Below are 18,272 nucleotides of genomic sequence, written 5' to 3' on the forward strand. Positions count from 1 at the left end.
TGTCTATGTATGTTGTATGTGGTGTTGTCCTCTATTCATATACTGACACAGAGAAAAACACACATAGCTCAACAGAAAACATTGAACGTTCATTTTCAGAAAAAAATAACCCTTCAAGCATCTCGACATACACCCATTATTCGTGCACATCGGTTTCCTCTGTGCTCAAAAGGTGGTACAAACAAACGAAATACATAATAAACATTTCAGCCAGCGAACGAGAAAAAACAAGTCAGTCACTCTATTTAGAAACATAAACAGAGACAGTTCATATTAATTAAAATAGTTTTATTGCACATTTTTAAACTCCATTTTCTCGTCATCTATACTTGAAGGCCTGACGGCGCTCCAGTGTCCAGCGCTGTAATGAAGAATTCGTATTGCAAGGCAACAGCTTTAATTTCTTGGAATTTTCCTGGTCCATATTCTTCTGCAAACACTCTCCCGTTTCCACGTGGATGAGCTGACGCGTTTTCTGCAACATGACGTAAGAGGAATGACGTCAGTACATTAATTACGCCTTGTTGGATAACAAACGAGACAGCCGGGTGCTTACAGTAACTGCATCCATGGAAATCCATGGATTTGTTCTGAATCGCCCTTACTATAACTAGGATAAGAAATAGTGTTTGGGAGTTCACAATTTTATTGCATCAAAGTACTGGTAAACACATTTTTCGATAATACGAAATTTAGTACGCCTTATAATAAACCTGACCAAAGGTCAGAATGCCTTGGTATACCAATAACTAAGGCCAAATAAAAATATATGTTGGTTTAAGGGTAACCCGACCGAACCTATTTTTTCCCGCCGACCGTAAAACGTGTTTTTTTCATTTCTAAACCAAAAAAAACCTACTTTTGGCACATTTTGCGAACCATGCCGAGACTAAGGGAAGTAACCTCCTTTAAATTCGACTACATTAAAAAGAAAACAATTTTTTTTAAAGCCGACCTACCGACCCTATCCTTTTTGGTCACGTTGCCCTAAACCAACATATATTTTTGTTTGGCCTAATGATTATATTAATATGCCAGAAAGAATTGAGTTGAAAGTCCTGACATCAGGAAATATAATTATGACAGGAGACTATCACGAGACTAAACCACCAACAACGAACTGACTAAGACATTCTTGTGCTGGCGACTACTGAACAAAAGCATTCTAGTAAACCCGTGCATTGATTCAGTCTAATCTTATCTGCAACTCATCTTAATATGCACATTGTATTAAATAAAGCATAAAAATAAAAACTGCGTCACAGACCATGTTTTATATTATTTCTCGAAAACATAAAAAAGAATCAAATAGCTAAAAAAAAAACATTTTAAAAAGTATGTGCGTGGGGGGGGGGGGGGGGGGATGCCAACAAGACAAGAGCGGGAATAAAACCCATGAATAAATAAGAACACAAGTCGCGTAAGGCGAAAATACAATATTTAGTCAAGTAGCTGTCGAACTCACAGAATGAAACTGAACGCAATGCAACGCAGCAATACTCGTAGCATCGTCAGTCCACCGCTCATGGCAAAGGCAGTGAAATTGACAAGAAGAGCGGGGTAGTAGTTGCGCTAAGAAGGACAGCACGCTTTTCTGTACCTCTCTTTGTTTTAACTTTCTGAGCGTGTTTTTAATCCAAACATATCATATCTATATGTTTTTGGAATCAGGAACCGACAAGGAATAAGATGAAAGTGTTTTTAAATTGATTTGGACAATTTAATTTTGATAATAATTTTTATATATTTAATTTTTAGAGCTTGTTTTTAATCCGAATATAACATATTTATATGTTTTTGGAATCAGCAAATGATGGAGAATAAGATAAACGTAAATTTGGATCGTTTTATAAATTGTTATTTTTTTTTACAATTTTCAGATTTTTAATGACCAAAGTCATTAATTAATTTTTAAGCCACCAAGCTGAAATGCAATACCGAACCCCGGGCTTCGTCGAAGATTACTTGACCAAAATTTCAACCAATTTGGTTGAAAAATGAGGGCGTGACAGTGCCGCCTCAACTTTCACGAAAAGCCGGATATGACGTCATCAAAGACATGTATCAAAAAAATGAAAAAAACGTATGGGGATTTCATACCCAGGAACTCTCATGTCAAATTTCATAAAGATCGGTCCAGTAGTTTAGTCTGAATCGCTCTACACACACACACACACACACGCACACACGCACACACGCACACACGCACACACGCACACACGCACACACGCACATACACCACGACCCTCGTTTCGATTCCCCCTCGATGTTAAAATATTTAGTCAAAACTTGACTAAATATAACAAAAAAGCAAAAAACTGTGAAAACTAGACAAGCATATGACACAAACAATTTACACTTGAGACAAAACACAAAGAAACAAGGGATTGTGCTCTTAATTCTCTCCAAAAATAAACAGTTCTTTTCAGTTTCAAACAAGTCGCGTAAGGCGAAAATACAATATTTAGTCAAGTAGCTGCCCTTTTTCAGCAAGACCGTATACTCGTAGCATCGTCAGTCCACCGCTCATGGCAAAGGCAGTGAAATTGACAAGAAGAGCGGGGTAGTAGTTGCGCTAAGAAGGATAGCACGCTTTTCTGTACCTCTCTTTGTTTTAACTTTCTGAGCGTGTTTTTAATCCAAACATATCATATCTATATGTTTTTGGAATCAGGAACCGACAAGGAATAAGATGAAAGTGTTTTTAAATTGATTTGGACAATTTAATTTTGATAATAATTTTTATATATTTAATTTTCAGAGCTTGTTTTTAATCCGAATATAACATAATTATATGTTTTTGGAATCAGAAAATGATGGAGAATAAGATAAACGTAAATGTGGATCGTTTTATAAATTTTTATTTTTTTTTACAATTTTCCGATTTTTAATGACCAAAGTCATTAATTAATTTTTAAGCCACCAAGCTGAAATGCAATACCGAACCCCGGGCTTCGTCGAAGATTACTTGACCAAAATTTCAACCAATTTGGTTGAAAAATGAGGGCGTGACAGTGCCGCCTCAACTTTCACGAAAAGCCGGATATGACGTCATCAAAGACATTTATCAAAAAAATGAAAAAAACGTTCGGGGATTTCATACCCAGGAACTCTCATGTCAAATTTCATAAAGATCGGTCCAGTAGTTTAGTCTGAATCGCTCTACACACACACACACACACACGCACAGACAGACAGACAGACAGACAGACACACATACACCACGACCCTCGTCTCGATTCCCCCTCGATGTTAAAATATTTAGTCAAAACTTGACTAAATATAAAAAAAAGAAGAAGAAGAAGAAATAAAATGATAATTTGACGCCTGTTCCCGTACCCTATTTTCTCTCCTTTTTAATTTCTTTTGACAATTTCCCCCTTTTCATTTCCTTCTGCTTCCAAAAACACAACTCCCACCTCTCTTCTGCTTCTTCTTCTTCTTCTTTTTATTCTACCACGTCTGACAATCTCTTATGAGCGAAAAGGCAAGTGGAATCAAAGCAGAACAGGGCGGAATTCAGTCTCTGTTAGAGCTGACTTGTACTTGGGCAAATTGCGCTTGTCACGAAAAAGGTCCGCCACTGTGTGGGCCGCCATCGGGCGTTCAGTGCTACAAGCAGAAATTGAATCGTTTGTTGTCTGAGTGGCGATCCACATTTTGGTTCTCTCTTTTTATTCTTGCGTTATAATAGAATAGTTCCCATAGCTGAGAAGGGTGATTGCAAAGTGGGGGACGAATTTAAAGATACAGGCTCCTTTAATTCGTATTTGTTCATCGTCCATTTTATTTCCCTTTAAAAATGAAAAAAACTGCATCGTCCTTCTTGTCGTCTTGTCTGCTCTATTATCGTCTTGTGTATGTGTTTGTCGCGTCCTGTCTTGCGTTGTCTTGTACGTCTTGACTCGTTTTATCTGGTCAGTCTTGTCGAGTTCTGCCTTGGAGAGTCTGGTCTTGTATGCTTGGTACAATCCTCTCTTGTTCTCATTAGGCCAAAAAAAAAAAATAGGTCTGTTTACGGTAACATAGGCCAAAAAAATAGGGTCGGTAGGTCGGGATTGTTTTTTTTTGTTTTTTTTTTTTTCCAAAAACCCATATTTTTACGTTATTTTGCCAAAAAAACAAGATTTTTTTTTTTTTTTTTCCCAAATGCCAAAAAAAGGTCTAGGGTCGCGCGAAAAAACTAGGGTCGGTCGGGTTACCGTAAACAGACCTATTTTTTTTTTTTGGCCTTAGACTAACACAACCTACAACTGCCTGTCTATCTGACGATAGAAAACAGAACCGTTACCAAAGAGCGACACAATGATTGTCTGCCATTCCAAAACCGCCGCAGTGTTTGTGGGTTTATCAGAAGTCTACACAACAAGCATACTGCCTTGAGTGAGGAAAAGCCACAGCGAAGGGATATAACATTTGAATATGAATTTTGTTATATGGAAACACGAAAATACCCAGCATGCTTCCACCGAAAGCGGGGTATGGCTGCCTCAATGGCGGGGTAAAAACGGTCATACACGTAAAAATCCACGAAGAAGAAGAAGAAGATACAAGTTCAATACGTTAATGAAACTAGCTTTGAAATTATTATAAATTAGTGTCATAGGAACCTGCGCTGCACCTAACACGTCAAGCAAAATGGGGAAACGCGATGCGACAGGCTGCGCTTGTGTCCTGACACTTTTTTCACGACTCTGCTCAAATCTGTCGCTTCCATTTTCCGCATCAGTAGAGACACGTTTGCGGAAGTTACTGATTAACCCACGCCCCTGTCACCTGCACGTGCACAGTTCAGACTTGTTTCTTCTTCTTCTTTTTCTACTTCTCTTTCTCATTATTCTTCGTCTTCTGCACTGCTTCTACTTCTATTTGTTTTGTGTGGGTGTTTTACTCCGTTTTTACATTTAGTCAAGTTTTGACTAAATGTTTTAACATAGAGGGGGAATCGAGACGAGGGTCATGGTGTGTGTGTGTGTGTGTGTGTGTGTGTGTGTGTGTGTGTGTGTGTGTGTGTGTGTGTGTGTGTGTGTGTCTGTCTGTCTGTCTGTGTGTGTGTGTGTAGAGCGATTCAGACCAAACTACTGGACCGATCTTTATGAAATTTGACATGAGAGTTTCTGGGAATGATATCCCCGGACGTTATTTTCTTCTTTCGATAAATACCTTTGATGACGTCATATCCGGCTTTTTTTGTAAAAGTTGAGGCGGCACTGTCACACCCTCATTTTTCAATCAAATTGATTGAAATTGTGGCCAAGCAATCTTCGACGAAGGCCGGATTTCGGTATTGCATTTCAGCTTGGTGGCTTAAAAATTAATTAATGACTTTGGTCATTAAAAATCTGAAAATTGAAAAAAAAATAAGTTGTTTTTAAAACGATACAAATTTACGTTCATCTTATTCTTCATCATTTTCTGATTTCAAAAACATATAAATATGTTATATTCGGATTAAAAACAAGCTCTGAAAATTAAAAATATAAAAATTATTATAAAAATAAAATTTCCGAAATCGATTTAAAAACAATTTCATCTTATTCCTTGTGGGTTCCTGATTCCAAAAACATATAGATGTGATATGTTTGGATTAAAAACACGCTCAGAAAGTTAAAAAGAATAGAGATAAAGAAAAGCGTGCTATCCTTCTCAGCGCAACTACTACCCCGCTCTTCTTGTCAATTTCACTGCCTTTGCATCGAGCGGTGGACTGACGATGCTACGAGTATACGCTCTTGCTGTAAAAATGCAGTGAGTTCAGTTTAATTCTGTTAGTTCGACAGCTTGACTAAATGTTGTAATTTCGCCTTACGCGACTTGTTTTTATGTGTCTTTTGATAACCTTAACCGCCAGCTCAAATCTTTGAAATTTATGCTTGGAAAACTGAAAGCAATTCTTCTTTCTCGCAAAGGACAATAATGTTTCACACACGCACAGAAACACTAAAACATCACAGTGACACTCAAGAACACCCAAAAATGGGGTAAATAAATATCGGAGATTAAAAAAGCTTGGAACAGTAAATAAATTGCAAGGACAGAGCGAAGAAAACAAAGAAAACATAAAATAAGAGGGACAAACTCCCTTTGTGCCTATTTCAGTAACCATTATGCTGCTTATAAAGTTGTTTTATTCTTCTGCTCTCCGTCTGTCTCTCTTTTCTTTTCTTTTGGATTTGGGGTTAAGGCGGAGATAAAAGTACAGTAAAAAATTTTTTTAAAAAACGTAAAGGAAATACCTACTCATTCTTTGCAAACATTGACGATGAACGGTCACCTGCTATGCAGGCTTTGTGTTACTCAAGAGAATTCAGTCTGAAAAATATTCTCCGTATAAATAGTCCTGAGTAATGTTTTTCTCAAAATATTTTCACTGACTTGCAGAACGAGAAAGACAAAAAAAGTTAAGGAAGAAATAAAAGACAAACACGGAAGTGGCGAGTAATAATTGAACATGAGGGAAAACATGAAACAAATTAAGACAGAGACTCACCTCGTCATAAATCCACGGTTCCTTCTGTGAATCTTGACACAAACCGATAACGTTGGAATCTGTCCTTTTTTTGCAGGCAAACTTGCCCTCGATCTGAATGTATTTGTCGTCAGCCAGATACCAATACTGAAACAGCCAAAAAAAGCGAATTGTACGTTTTCCAGTCTTCTTCTTCTTCTTCTTCGTTCATGGGCTTAGATTCCCACGTTCACTCATGTTTTTAGCACAAGTGGATTTTTACGTGTATGACCGTTTTTACCCCGCCATTCAGGCAGCATACGCCGATTTCGGGGGAGGCATGCTGGGCATTTTCGTGTTTCTATAACCCACCGAACTCTGACATGGATTACAGGATCTTTTCCGTGCGCACTTGGTCTTGTGCTTGCGTGTACACACGAAGGGGGTTAAGTCACTAGCAGGTCTGCACATAAGTTGACCTGGGAGATCGGAAAAATCTCCACTCTTAACCCACCAGGCGGCAGCGACCGGGATTCGAACTCACAACCTCCAGATTAGGAGGCCGACGTCTTACCACCACGCCACTGCGCCCGTCTATGTTTTCCAGTAAAATTCAGCTACGGTGACAGCAACAGCATGATCTATAATGACAACGCACAAACACAAACACACCCACACACACAGCTCTTCTATTTATGATCAAATTTGGTGCCACTCCATTTCTGTTCGTGTCCGAGCTTCATGTAATATGAACATTCAAGATTCATTATAAATACATCAGAGAGAGAGAGAGAGAGAGAGAGAGAGAGAGAGAGAGAGAGAGAGAGAGAGAGAGAGAGAGAGAGAGAGAGAGAGAGAGAGAGAGAGAGAGAGAGAGAGAGAGGAGAGAGAGAGAGTCGGAGAGAGAGAGAGAGAGAGAGAGAGAAGATAGGCAGACAAACAGACAGACAGAATGGCAGGCTGACAGACAGACAAGCAGTCAGACAGAAGCGATGATACTCTCTCTGTACACATCATGGTTTTTGTGTCGATATTTAGACGAAAACATTTAGATTGAAACCCGCCTACACTTCAAGCCAGGAGTCAACAAGGGAGGTTACCTGGTTACCACCCTGATGGTGACATGAGAAGAGTTGCGGCCCCACATGCTGATCATCAAGCTTGTCCAGACACAGGCCGCTCTGCTCGTGGCGAAACTACAAGGAAAACAACTGTGTAAAATACTGTGAACAGCAATTCGGTGTTGCTAACCTCCCTTTAAACAAGAAAACCATCTCCAAAATATTACCAAAATAAGAAGACTTCTTTGATGACGTTCAATTGAATGTTTAATAAAGCTTTAAGTTGTCTGAATGTTTGTTAAATTCTGGAAAGTTACGGGTAGAAATGATGACGAGGGACAGATGGAACAGAGTTAAGTACATTTTTTACCGACCGGCACGGTTGGCCTAGTGGTAAGGCGTCCGCCTCGTGATCGGGAGGTCGTGGGTTCGAACCCCGGCCGGGTCATACCTAAGACTTTAAAATTGGCAATCTAGTGGCTGCTCCGCCTGGCGTCTGGCATTATGGGGTTAGTGCTAGGACTGGTTGGTCCGGTGTCAGAATAATGTGACTGGGTGAGACATGAAGCCTGTGCTGCGACTTCTGTCTTGTGTGTGGCGCACGTTATATGTCAAAGCAGCACCGCCCTGATATGGCCCTTCGTGGTCGGCTGGGCGTTAAGCAAACAAACAAACAAACAAACATTTTTTACCCTCGCACACACACACACACACACAAACACACACAGACACACACACACACACACACGCACTTATACTCTCTCTCCCACACAAACACACAAACGCACGCACACACACACACACACGTGCGTGCACGCGCACACACACTCACACACACGCATACACGCACTTATACACACTCTCACATACACACACACACACCGTGCACACATGCACACATGCACACAGGCACATACACACACACACACACACATGCACACACACAGGCACACACACACAGGCACACACACAGGCACACACACACACAGGCACACACACAGGCACACACACACACACACTCACACACACACACAAACACACACACACACACACACAGGCACACACAGTATATTGTACTCACCTCACCACCGTAAGTTGCGTTCAGAACGAGTTGTTTCTTCAGTTCAGGGTACACGTTATCCACATACCAACCAAAGTCCTTACACTTCAGCGTCTCCTTGATCTTCAGACGCTCTGAGATATCTCCGTAGTCACCCTGCACATTGCGCACAAAAACACATTTTGCACAAATCAAAGAGACTGCCACCGTTCCAAAATTCAGAATCAAAAAACAAGAAAGGATTGTTGTTAGAACGTTAAGTTTTTGACAAAACAAAACGTTCCGTTCAAAGATATATCAATCCAACGGTCTTTTAAGTACGTAGACAAACACTAATTAGACAAAACTTATCTGACAAAATGTTCAGCCGCTTTCAGGGAACACAAAAAGAGGCGGACAGGATGGCAAAGCTGGGTGCAGAAGATGAGCAAAAGAACAACCCTGTGAGCCTGACAGAGATGAAGACCATCATTAAGTCTCTGCACAGGACGCCCCAGCCACAGGACAGCTACCACCTGCTATCCAGACCACAGCAGGTGGTCATCTTCCGCCTGAGAACGGGACACAACAGACTTAACCAGCATCTCCACGGGAAGCTGCATGTTGTGCCCTCCCCCATGTGTTCTTGTGGAGAAGCAGAGCAGGACACGGCCCACATCCTACGAGACTGCAGGAACCACCAGGTGCTGAGAGAGGAAATCTGGCCATTGCCGGAGTCCCTGCACAACAAGCTGTACGGGCCGGTGGCTGCGCTGCAGAGGACCACTATTTATATCTCAAGATCTGGACTCCAAGTGTGATCGGCGATCGAAAAGAAGAAGAAGAAGGGAACACAAAGACATTTTGTCAGATAATTGTTGTCTAATTAGTGTTTGTCTGTGCAATTAAAAGACCGCTGGGTCGATATCTGTGAACGTAACGTTTTGTTTTGTCAATATTTTAACGTTCCAATAACATACATTATGCACAAGAAAAAATGGAATGGCATACTCATGAAATCTCGTTTCCAGAGACTGAAACTTCAGTGTCATTACACAAACATAAGAGAAATAGCAAAAGAATAGACGCATTGCAGAAATTACTTTGTCGGGTTTTCATGGGTTGGGGAAGTTTTTTTTTATTGTTTTTTTTTATCCATAAATCAAAAACATTGAGGCAAGCTTTACGTGACATTGTAGGCTTGCCTCAGTGTTTCTATGAAATCAAGGAAAGCAGCTCCTTCACAACCCATAAAATCTTGACAGTTATTTTCAAAAATCGTCTAATACACAAATACAAAGAAGTAAATCATAATCAAAAAAGCTCATGACTTAATGGTCACAGTTTTGGCGTTGCAAACTTATAACATTTCGCGTCGTAGGATACAACTGAACCCACAAAACAAAAGCATTGAACCAAAAAATTCTTGTGAAATTATTATCATCACTACTCTAACCCTTCCTGTCATCCTCCCTTCGTCCCCACTTTTACCAGTTCTTTAGCATATCACCACAAACATGTCCCTAAAAGGTTATCTACTGTGAGGACGACAAGGCCCCCCCCCCTCCACTTGTAGTAGCATATGATTAGAAGTACCTACCATTTTATACTTGGTCCTCTCCAGGTAGTGGTTTTTGTACTCATCCAGCCACACCATGGCAACCCGCACATAGTTACGGTTGCCAAGGTTATTTGTCCACTTGATGGGGTTGTGAGACCTAAAGATGTGACCGATGTGAGAGCACTCCGCTATAACCACTGAGCCACCGCACATCCACGCCTGCAACGGAAAACTTATTGCAAAAAATTGTGTGAGAAAGAGGGTGACAAGAGAGAAAAGAAATGTTGTTGGTACATGTTTGGTTCATGTGAGGCGTTTTGGGGGGGTTTTGAATCATGACTTACAAGATAAAACCATAAAGTTCATAAAATTAAAATGGCAAGCAACAACAAAAAGCTTGTATAAGTGATGGAAGGTGGGGCGGGGAGGGGGGATTTTTGAGTGTCGATTAAAATGAGCTACTTCGGTGGTGAATTAGTATTGTCTTCAGTTCTATAGATCAAGAAAAGAAATGTTGGCTCAAATGCCACAACCGTAAAAACACAATGACTATATTAAGAAAGAATCTTACTCACTGAGATTGGATAGAATTTTCTACATCATAATATTAAATCATTGAGCACATCATGCCAATTCTTTTACCAGTAAATATGCGTGCATTCAAAAAAACGATCAGTCCCACGCTCATTCGCCCATAAAACACACACTTTGAAAGAGAGCTCCATGTTTTCGCCACCCCAGTAATCCAGTTCCGGGTCATAGGTCCCCAGCTCGATGAACCACTTCCGGGAGATGGCAAACAGGCCGCCAGGCATTGTGGGTGACCTGGAACGTCATAATTATGCATGTCATTACTTTTACATTTCTTTGACCGAACTGGTTGTTTAATCTCAACCAAAATATTGGCGTATGCTTTCCACCCTCTCATCCCTTTCTCTGGAATCTTCAGCCACTATATTGCTGTCGATTAGTTTGTTTGTTTATTCGTTTTGTGTTGTTTGTTTTTATCCGTTTGTTTCTTGTTGTTCTTGTTGGGTTTTTTTTGTTCAAGAAGAAGGTTCACACGTATTCTTAAAAACACTTGATTTTTCGTGACCTCGCATTTGTAATGAAATGGAATTCAATCGTTTACCGGAGAAAAAGTCAAAAGGGCAATAGCCGACCAACATGCGAAAGGCATAATTTAATCTCCCATCCTAAACAGGTTTGTATTCCTTCAAGAATACATCACAGTAACACTAATTCTTCAATCCCTGTATAAAATTCACGCGCAACGTAAACTATGAGCTCTCCATTACAAATAAATAAGCAGTAGCTAGTGTGCTTTGAAGCCTATTCACTTTGTCTGTTTATTTTCATTTTGTCTGTTTATTCTACAACAATCTGATAAATAAAGGGAAATTTCCACGACATGTGTGACTGACTATTAGGGTTTAACGTCCTTTTAGACCAACTGGTCTATGATTGGGGCAGGTAGCCTATAGGTAATACGTTGAAGATATGGTGTGATACTTTGATTCGAACAAGCCCGCTGTGGCTGTCTTCTTCGACACACCAGCATTGCCATTGGGTTTGTCTCGTCAAAGTATCGAAATACGATCATGATAATCGGAGACGAGATGATGCATGCGTGTCTTGTGTTTTCCAAGCCCTGAGACTTTCGCTGTGAACGTGGGATCCTTTTCATGCGCATGTGTGCACACGGGGGTGTTCGGACACCTAAGAGAGTCTGCACAAAGTTGACTCCGAGAAATAAATCTCTCGCCGAACGTGGGGATCGAACCCACGCTGATAGCGACCAACTGGCTACAAAGCCAGCGCGCTACCAACTGAGCTATGTCCCCACCCACATGTGTATGAGAGTTATGGGGAACCAGTCTCCTGGCACCTGAGAGAATAACAAGCACTGATATGAACACGCGACTTTCATCCTCAAGAAATAAACCGGCCGCCAGGGATTGTGAGATGCTTGCAACGTCATAATTGTACACATCAACGCCTCGTGAAAACAACAAATTATAATAATATTCTGCAAGAAGTGAAAAAGAGTACTAGTTACGGTTTTGGTTCTGTCTGTGGTTTCTTTTCTCTGGTCAGCTGTGAGGACCACTTGAAGGTCATGGTGTTCATGTTGAAGACTCCGTAAGGAGAGTAGTCGTGCGCGCTGTAACCGAGGTCACTGGTGGTGATCATGTCAATCAGAGGGAACGGCACTGTTCGGTAGTTTTTAGAGATCATCCACAGCATTGGCTCCGCCCACCCTGCACATTGATTAAAAAACGAAACGTAAGTATAAAAACAAAAGTAGAAATTGTTTTATTCATTTAAAAGGCCAACTATACGCCTTGTGAAAACAATTTGGCCTCACCGTCTCAGATGTTGCCAGGCCTTTACATGGGATAAGATGATTCATCCACTTGGTCATGTACCTAAAATGAGCACCCCGGGTATTGTCTGTGCACGGTGGTGATTTTTGTTGTTGTAATAAATAATTTAATTCCTAAAAAGGCACTGGTCTGCTCCTGTATACTTAAAACATGACCAGTGTAAAACAAGATTTGGGAAAACAGTACATACATTTTAAATTGAAACCTTAACAATTAAGAAAATTCATGCATCTAAGACAAAACTTGTTATGAATAACGCAGTATTCGACTCACGCTTTTTCAACCAATCAATCAATCACATAATCAATCAAGTAATCGGATAATCGACTATTAATCAGTAAAGTAAACCTACCAACAGAAAGAAAAATCCCAGCTCTTATTAAAGCACTGCAAAATCTTCTAAAATGCAAAAGAAATACTTTATTCTGTTGCTGGTTGTTTTTTTTCACTCAACGTCTGACACAAAGTACCAGTGGATTACTGGGTGTAACTTTCCCACCTTCCGTGCATTCGATGTGCGAGTCAAGGAAGACAACCACTTCCCCAGTGGTGATTTCAAAACCCCGCAGTCTGGCCTTGATTAGCCCCCCTCTCTCTGGCGCGCGCACGATCTTCACCTTGGGGTAGTCTCGGAAATACTTGTCCAGTGGCTTCTTCAGATGTTCTGCACACAATCAACGACAACACGATTTTTAGAGTTTGATGTTTACAACATTTTGTAAAATGATTAGTATTGCTAGCGCGAATGGAATAACTGCATGCGAACACTGATGAGTGCGCGTTAATATCCTTTCTACGTGACTGACTGGTAGAGCGACACAGAATGTCAGACAGACAGACAGACAGACATACAGCAAACACACACATACACACACACACACACACACACACACACACACACACACACACACACACACACACACACACACACACACACACACTCATATGCACGCACACACATGCGCGCTTGTGCCCAACAACGCGCACATGCATTATCACTTTGGAAATAAAACCATCTGCAAAAACTGAAACCTAGTCACAAGCGAGCATGCACAGGCACAGGATCAACTTTTCTTCTTAAAGTACTATATAAAAGTTGCTTTGAAAAACGTTCCACCACCTGCTCCTCAGCCAGACTATAACAAAAATCGTAAAATCCTCGTTCCAACCACACGAAAGTAATAAAACCCTTGATGTCTCCATAAAACTGTGCAGTAACATACTGCCTAAGGGGGAAAATGAAAATAAAACTCTGGCACAAGCCAGCCTACTCTCTTTATTGTGTGAGCCATGTATCCAAATAGTCTCTGCTCGACATATTAATTATTACAAAAAGACACCCATCCATGAGCGAAAATAGTTTTATGCCAACAAAAGCTAACATGCAAGACTTCTTTTTTCCTTTACTTTTCCTTTTTATATTGTCCTCGGGAAATGTTCCAAAGAAAATTCGGGCTGCTATCCCAAGGGATAGCATGCAACAACAGAGTCGCGCTACCCACCTTTTCCCTCTTGCTTGCGTTTATTCCTGATTTGCCCTAACACTTTCGCTGTGAGTTTGTGAGCTTTACAGTGAGCATGGTTCTCGGAACTAAATTCCTCGCCGAACTCGCATTGGAATCCAGTTAGATGCCAACCATTTGTTTCAAAGTCAAGGAATGAACAACTGATCCGCTGGCGATTGGCTATAATAAAGTTTAATAAAGGAAATCCAACTCGATATATTTTGTATGTGTGTGCAAAATGAGCCTGAGTTCATCCCCTTACCTGCGGACTGCATTGACGGGCAACATTCTAAATAGGCCAGTATTCACAGAACAGTACAATCCTCACAATCTTTTGCAGCTGCATGCCATATTACTCTTCACGTATATTTAATTCACACATATGCTTGAGTACCTATGCCATCATAATTGTCACGAAAATTTCAAAATATAAACGTGTGTTATAATGTGTGCGCTAAAGACTGTAACGTGTCGTCATTGTTCTGTATTTAAAAAAACAACAACATTGTACTAGGCTTGTGGCTGTATCAATTAAACCTTCGTTTAAACCACTGAATCGAAATTTTGAGTGACTGTGGCAGGGGACTGCATGGTGGCTACGTTTCGTTTATTCTCGCTCACGTACATGTTCAGGAAAGTCATGTCAACTTAGTAATACTGGAGCCCCGAGAAAAATCACAGCTGGGTACACAAATCCCCAATAATCAACAGTGCTTCTCTGTTTCGACCCTCTCCATTACTCGTGTTTTAACACTCTCACAAAAATTCCAACAGCTGAGGTTGAAGAATCAATACTGAGGTGGCAGATGTTGTTATTCTCGGGTTTAAAACATAGCATTATTATGTGTCGATATTAGGAGCAGAAGTGCTCGTTGTTCCTATTGTTTCCGTCCGCTCCCTCACCACCCCCCCCCCCAGCCCCCACCCTCTCTCTCTCTCTCTCTCTCTCTCTCTCTCTCTCTCTCTCTCTCTCTCTCTCTCTGTGATGTATTTATAATGAATCTTGAATTTTCATATTACATGTAGCTGTTTTACATATTATTTATGTCATTAACACACTTGTTTTACGACTCATTTGGCAAGGTTGAGATAAACATATATCTCTGTTTTTCTTCCGCACTTTCTCTCTCTCTTATGCACACACACACACACACACACACACACACACACACACCCACACACACACACACACCCACACACACCCACACACCCCCCACACACACACACCCACACACACACACACACACACCCACACCCACACACACCCACACCCACACCCACACCCACACACACCCACACACACACACACCCACACCCACACACACCCACACACCCACCCACACCCACACCCACACACACACAGAAAACAGCCTTACCCATGGAAGAGAAATCATCCACAAGAATAATCTCCACCAGCAGGTCCGGCTTAGTTCTGTCCAGTATGCTGTGGACGGAGCGCAGCAACACTGACCACGCCTCGTTGTGGAAAATGATCACCACGCTAACGTTGGGCAGTTTCACCGGGTAAACTTTCTCTTTGCACCTGAACAAAAAATAGGCACAGTTAACGAGTGTATTATACACAAAAGAGTTTTGTTAACGTGAACAGTTAAAATTGTCTCATAAAAGTAGCATGCTGCTGCAATGAGTGTTTGAGTGTTAATGTGTACAAAAGAAAAACCGACATCTTGCTAAAAAAAAAAAATAAAAAAAAATGTACACAGATGACTTAAAATCATTATGCTTTAAAGTCTGCGTAAAGAAAAGTGAGCTCAGGTGGTGTTTGAAGTAACCGACAGTTCTCAAAAGTTCTAAGAAAGAAGAAAGAAGAAAGAAGAAATAACTTTCTTTCTTTATTTGGTGTTTAATGTCGTTTTCAACCATTCAAGGTTATATCGCGACGGAAGAGAAACGAAGAAAGAAGAAAGAAGAAGAAGAAGAAGAAGAAGAAGAAGAAGAAGATTCAGCAACAACAAACACATTCTACTCAGCACAATGAACAGACAGGCTGTTGATTGTGTGTACGTGTCCAGGTGGAATGATGCCTTTATCCCGGATGATAAAAGCCTTGACCCAGCTCTTGTGCTTTACGCCGTGGCATACACGGGAAAGAAGTGTATCTTTAAAGGCGCAGTCTTTCCCGTGTAAACGATTCGGCTCACCAGCTTAGATCTGCCCTGATTTTTCTGTTTACATTGGATAAGGCCTCTTTTTACATGGGATAAGGCCTCTTTTTACATGGGATAAGGCCTCTTTTTACATTGGATAAGGCCTCTTTTTACATTGGATAAGGCCTCTTTTTACATTGGATAAGGCCTCTTTTTACATGGGATAAGGCCTCTTTTTACATGGGATAAGGCCTCTTTTTACATGGGATAAGGCCTCTTTTTACATTGGATACGGCCTCTTTTTACATTGGATAAGGCCTCTTTTTACATTGGATAAGGCCTCCTCACCACTTATCTTAAACACATGCCAAAAATCAACAGTCTGGACACTTTCTGTTTAAAGTGGAAATGCTTTTGTTGTGTATTAATTTCATTTAACCATCAATACATCTATTTAAAAAAAAAAATCATAAACAAGTCCAAACCCAGCACAGGAAGCAGTCAACATGTTGACTTTTGGTATGTGTCCAATTGGAGGAATGGTCTAATCCAAATAATTATCAGTCTGTGGGTGTCTTTCTTTCTCAGAACTGTTGTCACAGGAGGAACTGCATGATCTTTTAGGCTGCAGGAAGCTAGTAGCAATACAAGCTTAGAAACGATCCATTTCGTCTTGTACTTACACCTGTGTGCGGAAGTCTGGCAGTTCCCTGTGCACGGGGATGAGGTCTGAGGCGTACTGGTTGAACTGGTTGCTGTCCCACCCCTGCTGGTACACCTTCTTCTGATCCTCGTTCAGACGGTTCTTGTCCATCCTCAGGCCTTTCGGGCCCTGACCTGTCAACAAAGCAAAGCCTAGTCGTAAAGGTAATGAAATAAAGAGCAGGTGTAGCAGGGCTGGATCTAGGAGGTCCTGGGTTCCGGAAGCCCCACCCCAGCCCTTCTTCACCAGGCAAATGTACCCTTGTTTTCTAAAAGAGAGACACAAAATACCCATTTCAAATGCTACATTTTAACAGCAACTCGCCTGGTCAGTCTTTGTACCCCTATCTCATGTTGGAAGCCCCTCCCTCTCATGCACTAGATTAGCCCTGGGCAAGAAGATACAAAGAAGAAGTATTATCTTAAATCTTACCTCAGACGATTCTTGTCCAGTCTCAGGCCTTTGAGACCCTGTCCTGTCAATTGCACAGCATAGTAACACAGTTAACTGAAGAGCAGGTTCAAGTAGACACAACGAACAAGTATTATTCTGAAATCCTCGCTCAGACAGTTCTTGCCATTCTCAGTACTTTTGATCTTGACCTTTCCCGGCGAAAAACAGTCATAAAGTTCAACTGATAAGCTTTCTTGAAGATGGCGTTATGATGCCCAAGTGGAATGGTAAAACAAAACACGGCGGTGTGGCATGCAAACCTCTCACCATGGGGTGATCATAAGAGTAAAAAACTACGGAACGCATAACAAGAAGAATTTAAAAAAATGTGCAAGAAGACACAAAGAGTTGGTGTTATCTAAAATACTCCTTCATAAATGATTCTTAAACTCTCAGGTACTGGGAGATGGGTTCCGCATAACTCTCGCTTCGGCTAACTGTTGTTGTATATATTTAGAGCGCCTAATTCCCTTTGTTGTTTATAATAATTGCTCATGCGACTCATTTTGCCTCTAATTTTCAATACTCTCTGTTTGCTACTTTTCTCCAGAGGATCTTTTTTTTATTTTTTATCCAAGAAAGCCGGTCAGGGCTTTGACCTGTCAAATGAACGCAAGATTATGGGCTGTTAATGTATAAGAAGAATGCTTAGGTACTCTGGTGGATATACAATAAAGTCTCGCAATTATCGGATCAGTAATGCTTTTGTCAGACAGTGCGCGGAGCCTTGCAGCTATATATATATGCAGAATGCACTACTTCGGGTCAAGAAACATCTTACTAATAGTTTCCTTCAGTTGCACTGGTAAACTGTTTAAATTAGCCGAGATTTAACAGCCCAGCATAATTGGAGCCCTGTACATCAAATCATCGAATACTCTTCCGTAGATCTGATCATGTTAAGTAAGACTGTTTTTACCCCCACCATTCAGACAGCATACGCCGATTTCGGGGAAAGTTATCCGGCATTACGAAAGGAACCATTGTAGGGACGCCAGAAATACATT

General features: G+C 40.9%; 1 protein-coding gene across 2 annotated transcripts in view; it reads right to left on the bottom strand.

The window, feature by feature from the left end:
- Positions 1-273: 273 nt before the first annotated feature.
- Positions 274-18,272, bottom strand: part of LOC138952731 (polypeptide N-acetylgalactosaminyltransferase 5-like) — a 49,053-nt gene continuing 31,054 nt past the window's right edge. For both annotated transcript variants that reach the window (XM_070324446.1, XM_070324447.1), the window contains exons 3-12: positions 16,793-16,946; positions 15,378-15,544; positions 12,996-13,160; positions 12,169-12,370; positions 10,817-10,934; positions 10,149-10,328; positions 8,591-8,725; positions 7,549-7,644; positions 6,491-6,616; positions 274-475 (exon numbers count right to left, since the gene is read on the bottom strand). In XM_070324446.1, the coding sequence (XP_070180547.1) occupies positions 320-475; positions 6,491-6,616; positions 7,549-7,644; positions 8,591-8,725; positions 10,149-10,328; positions 10,817-10,934; positions 12,169-12,370; positions 12,996-13,160; positions 15,378-15,544; positions 16,793-16,946 (1,499 nt within the window). In that variant the 3' untranslated portion in view covers positions 274-319. The remainder of the gene's footprint in view (positions 476-6,490; positions 6,617-7,548; positions 7,645-8,590; positions 8,726-10,148; positions 10,329-10,816; positions 10,935-12,168; positions 12,371-12,995; positions 13,161-15,377; positions 15,545-16,792; positions 16,947-18,272) is intronic.

The sequence above is a fragment of the Littorina saxatilis genome, linkage group LG17 (assembly GCF_037325665.1).
Source record: "Littorina saxatilis isolate snail1 linkage group LG17, US_GU_Lsax_2.0, whole genome shotgun sequence".
In the NCBI taxonomy this organism is placed as follows: domain Eukaryota; kingdom Metazoa; phylum Mollusca; class Gastropoda; order Littorinimorpha; family Littorinidae; genus Littorina; species Littorina saxatilis.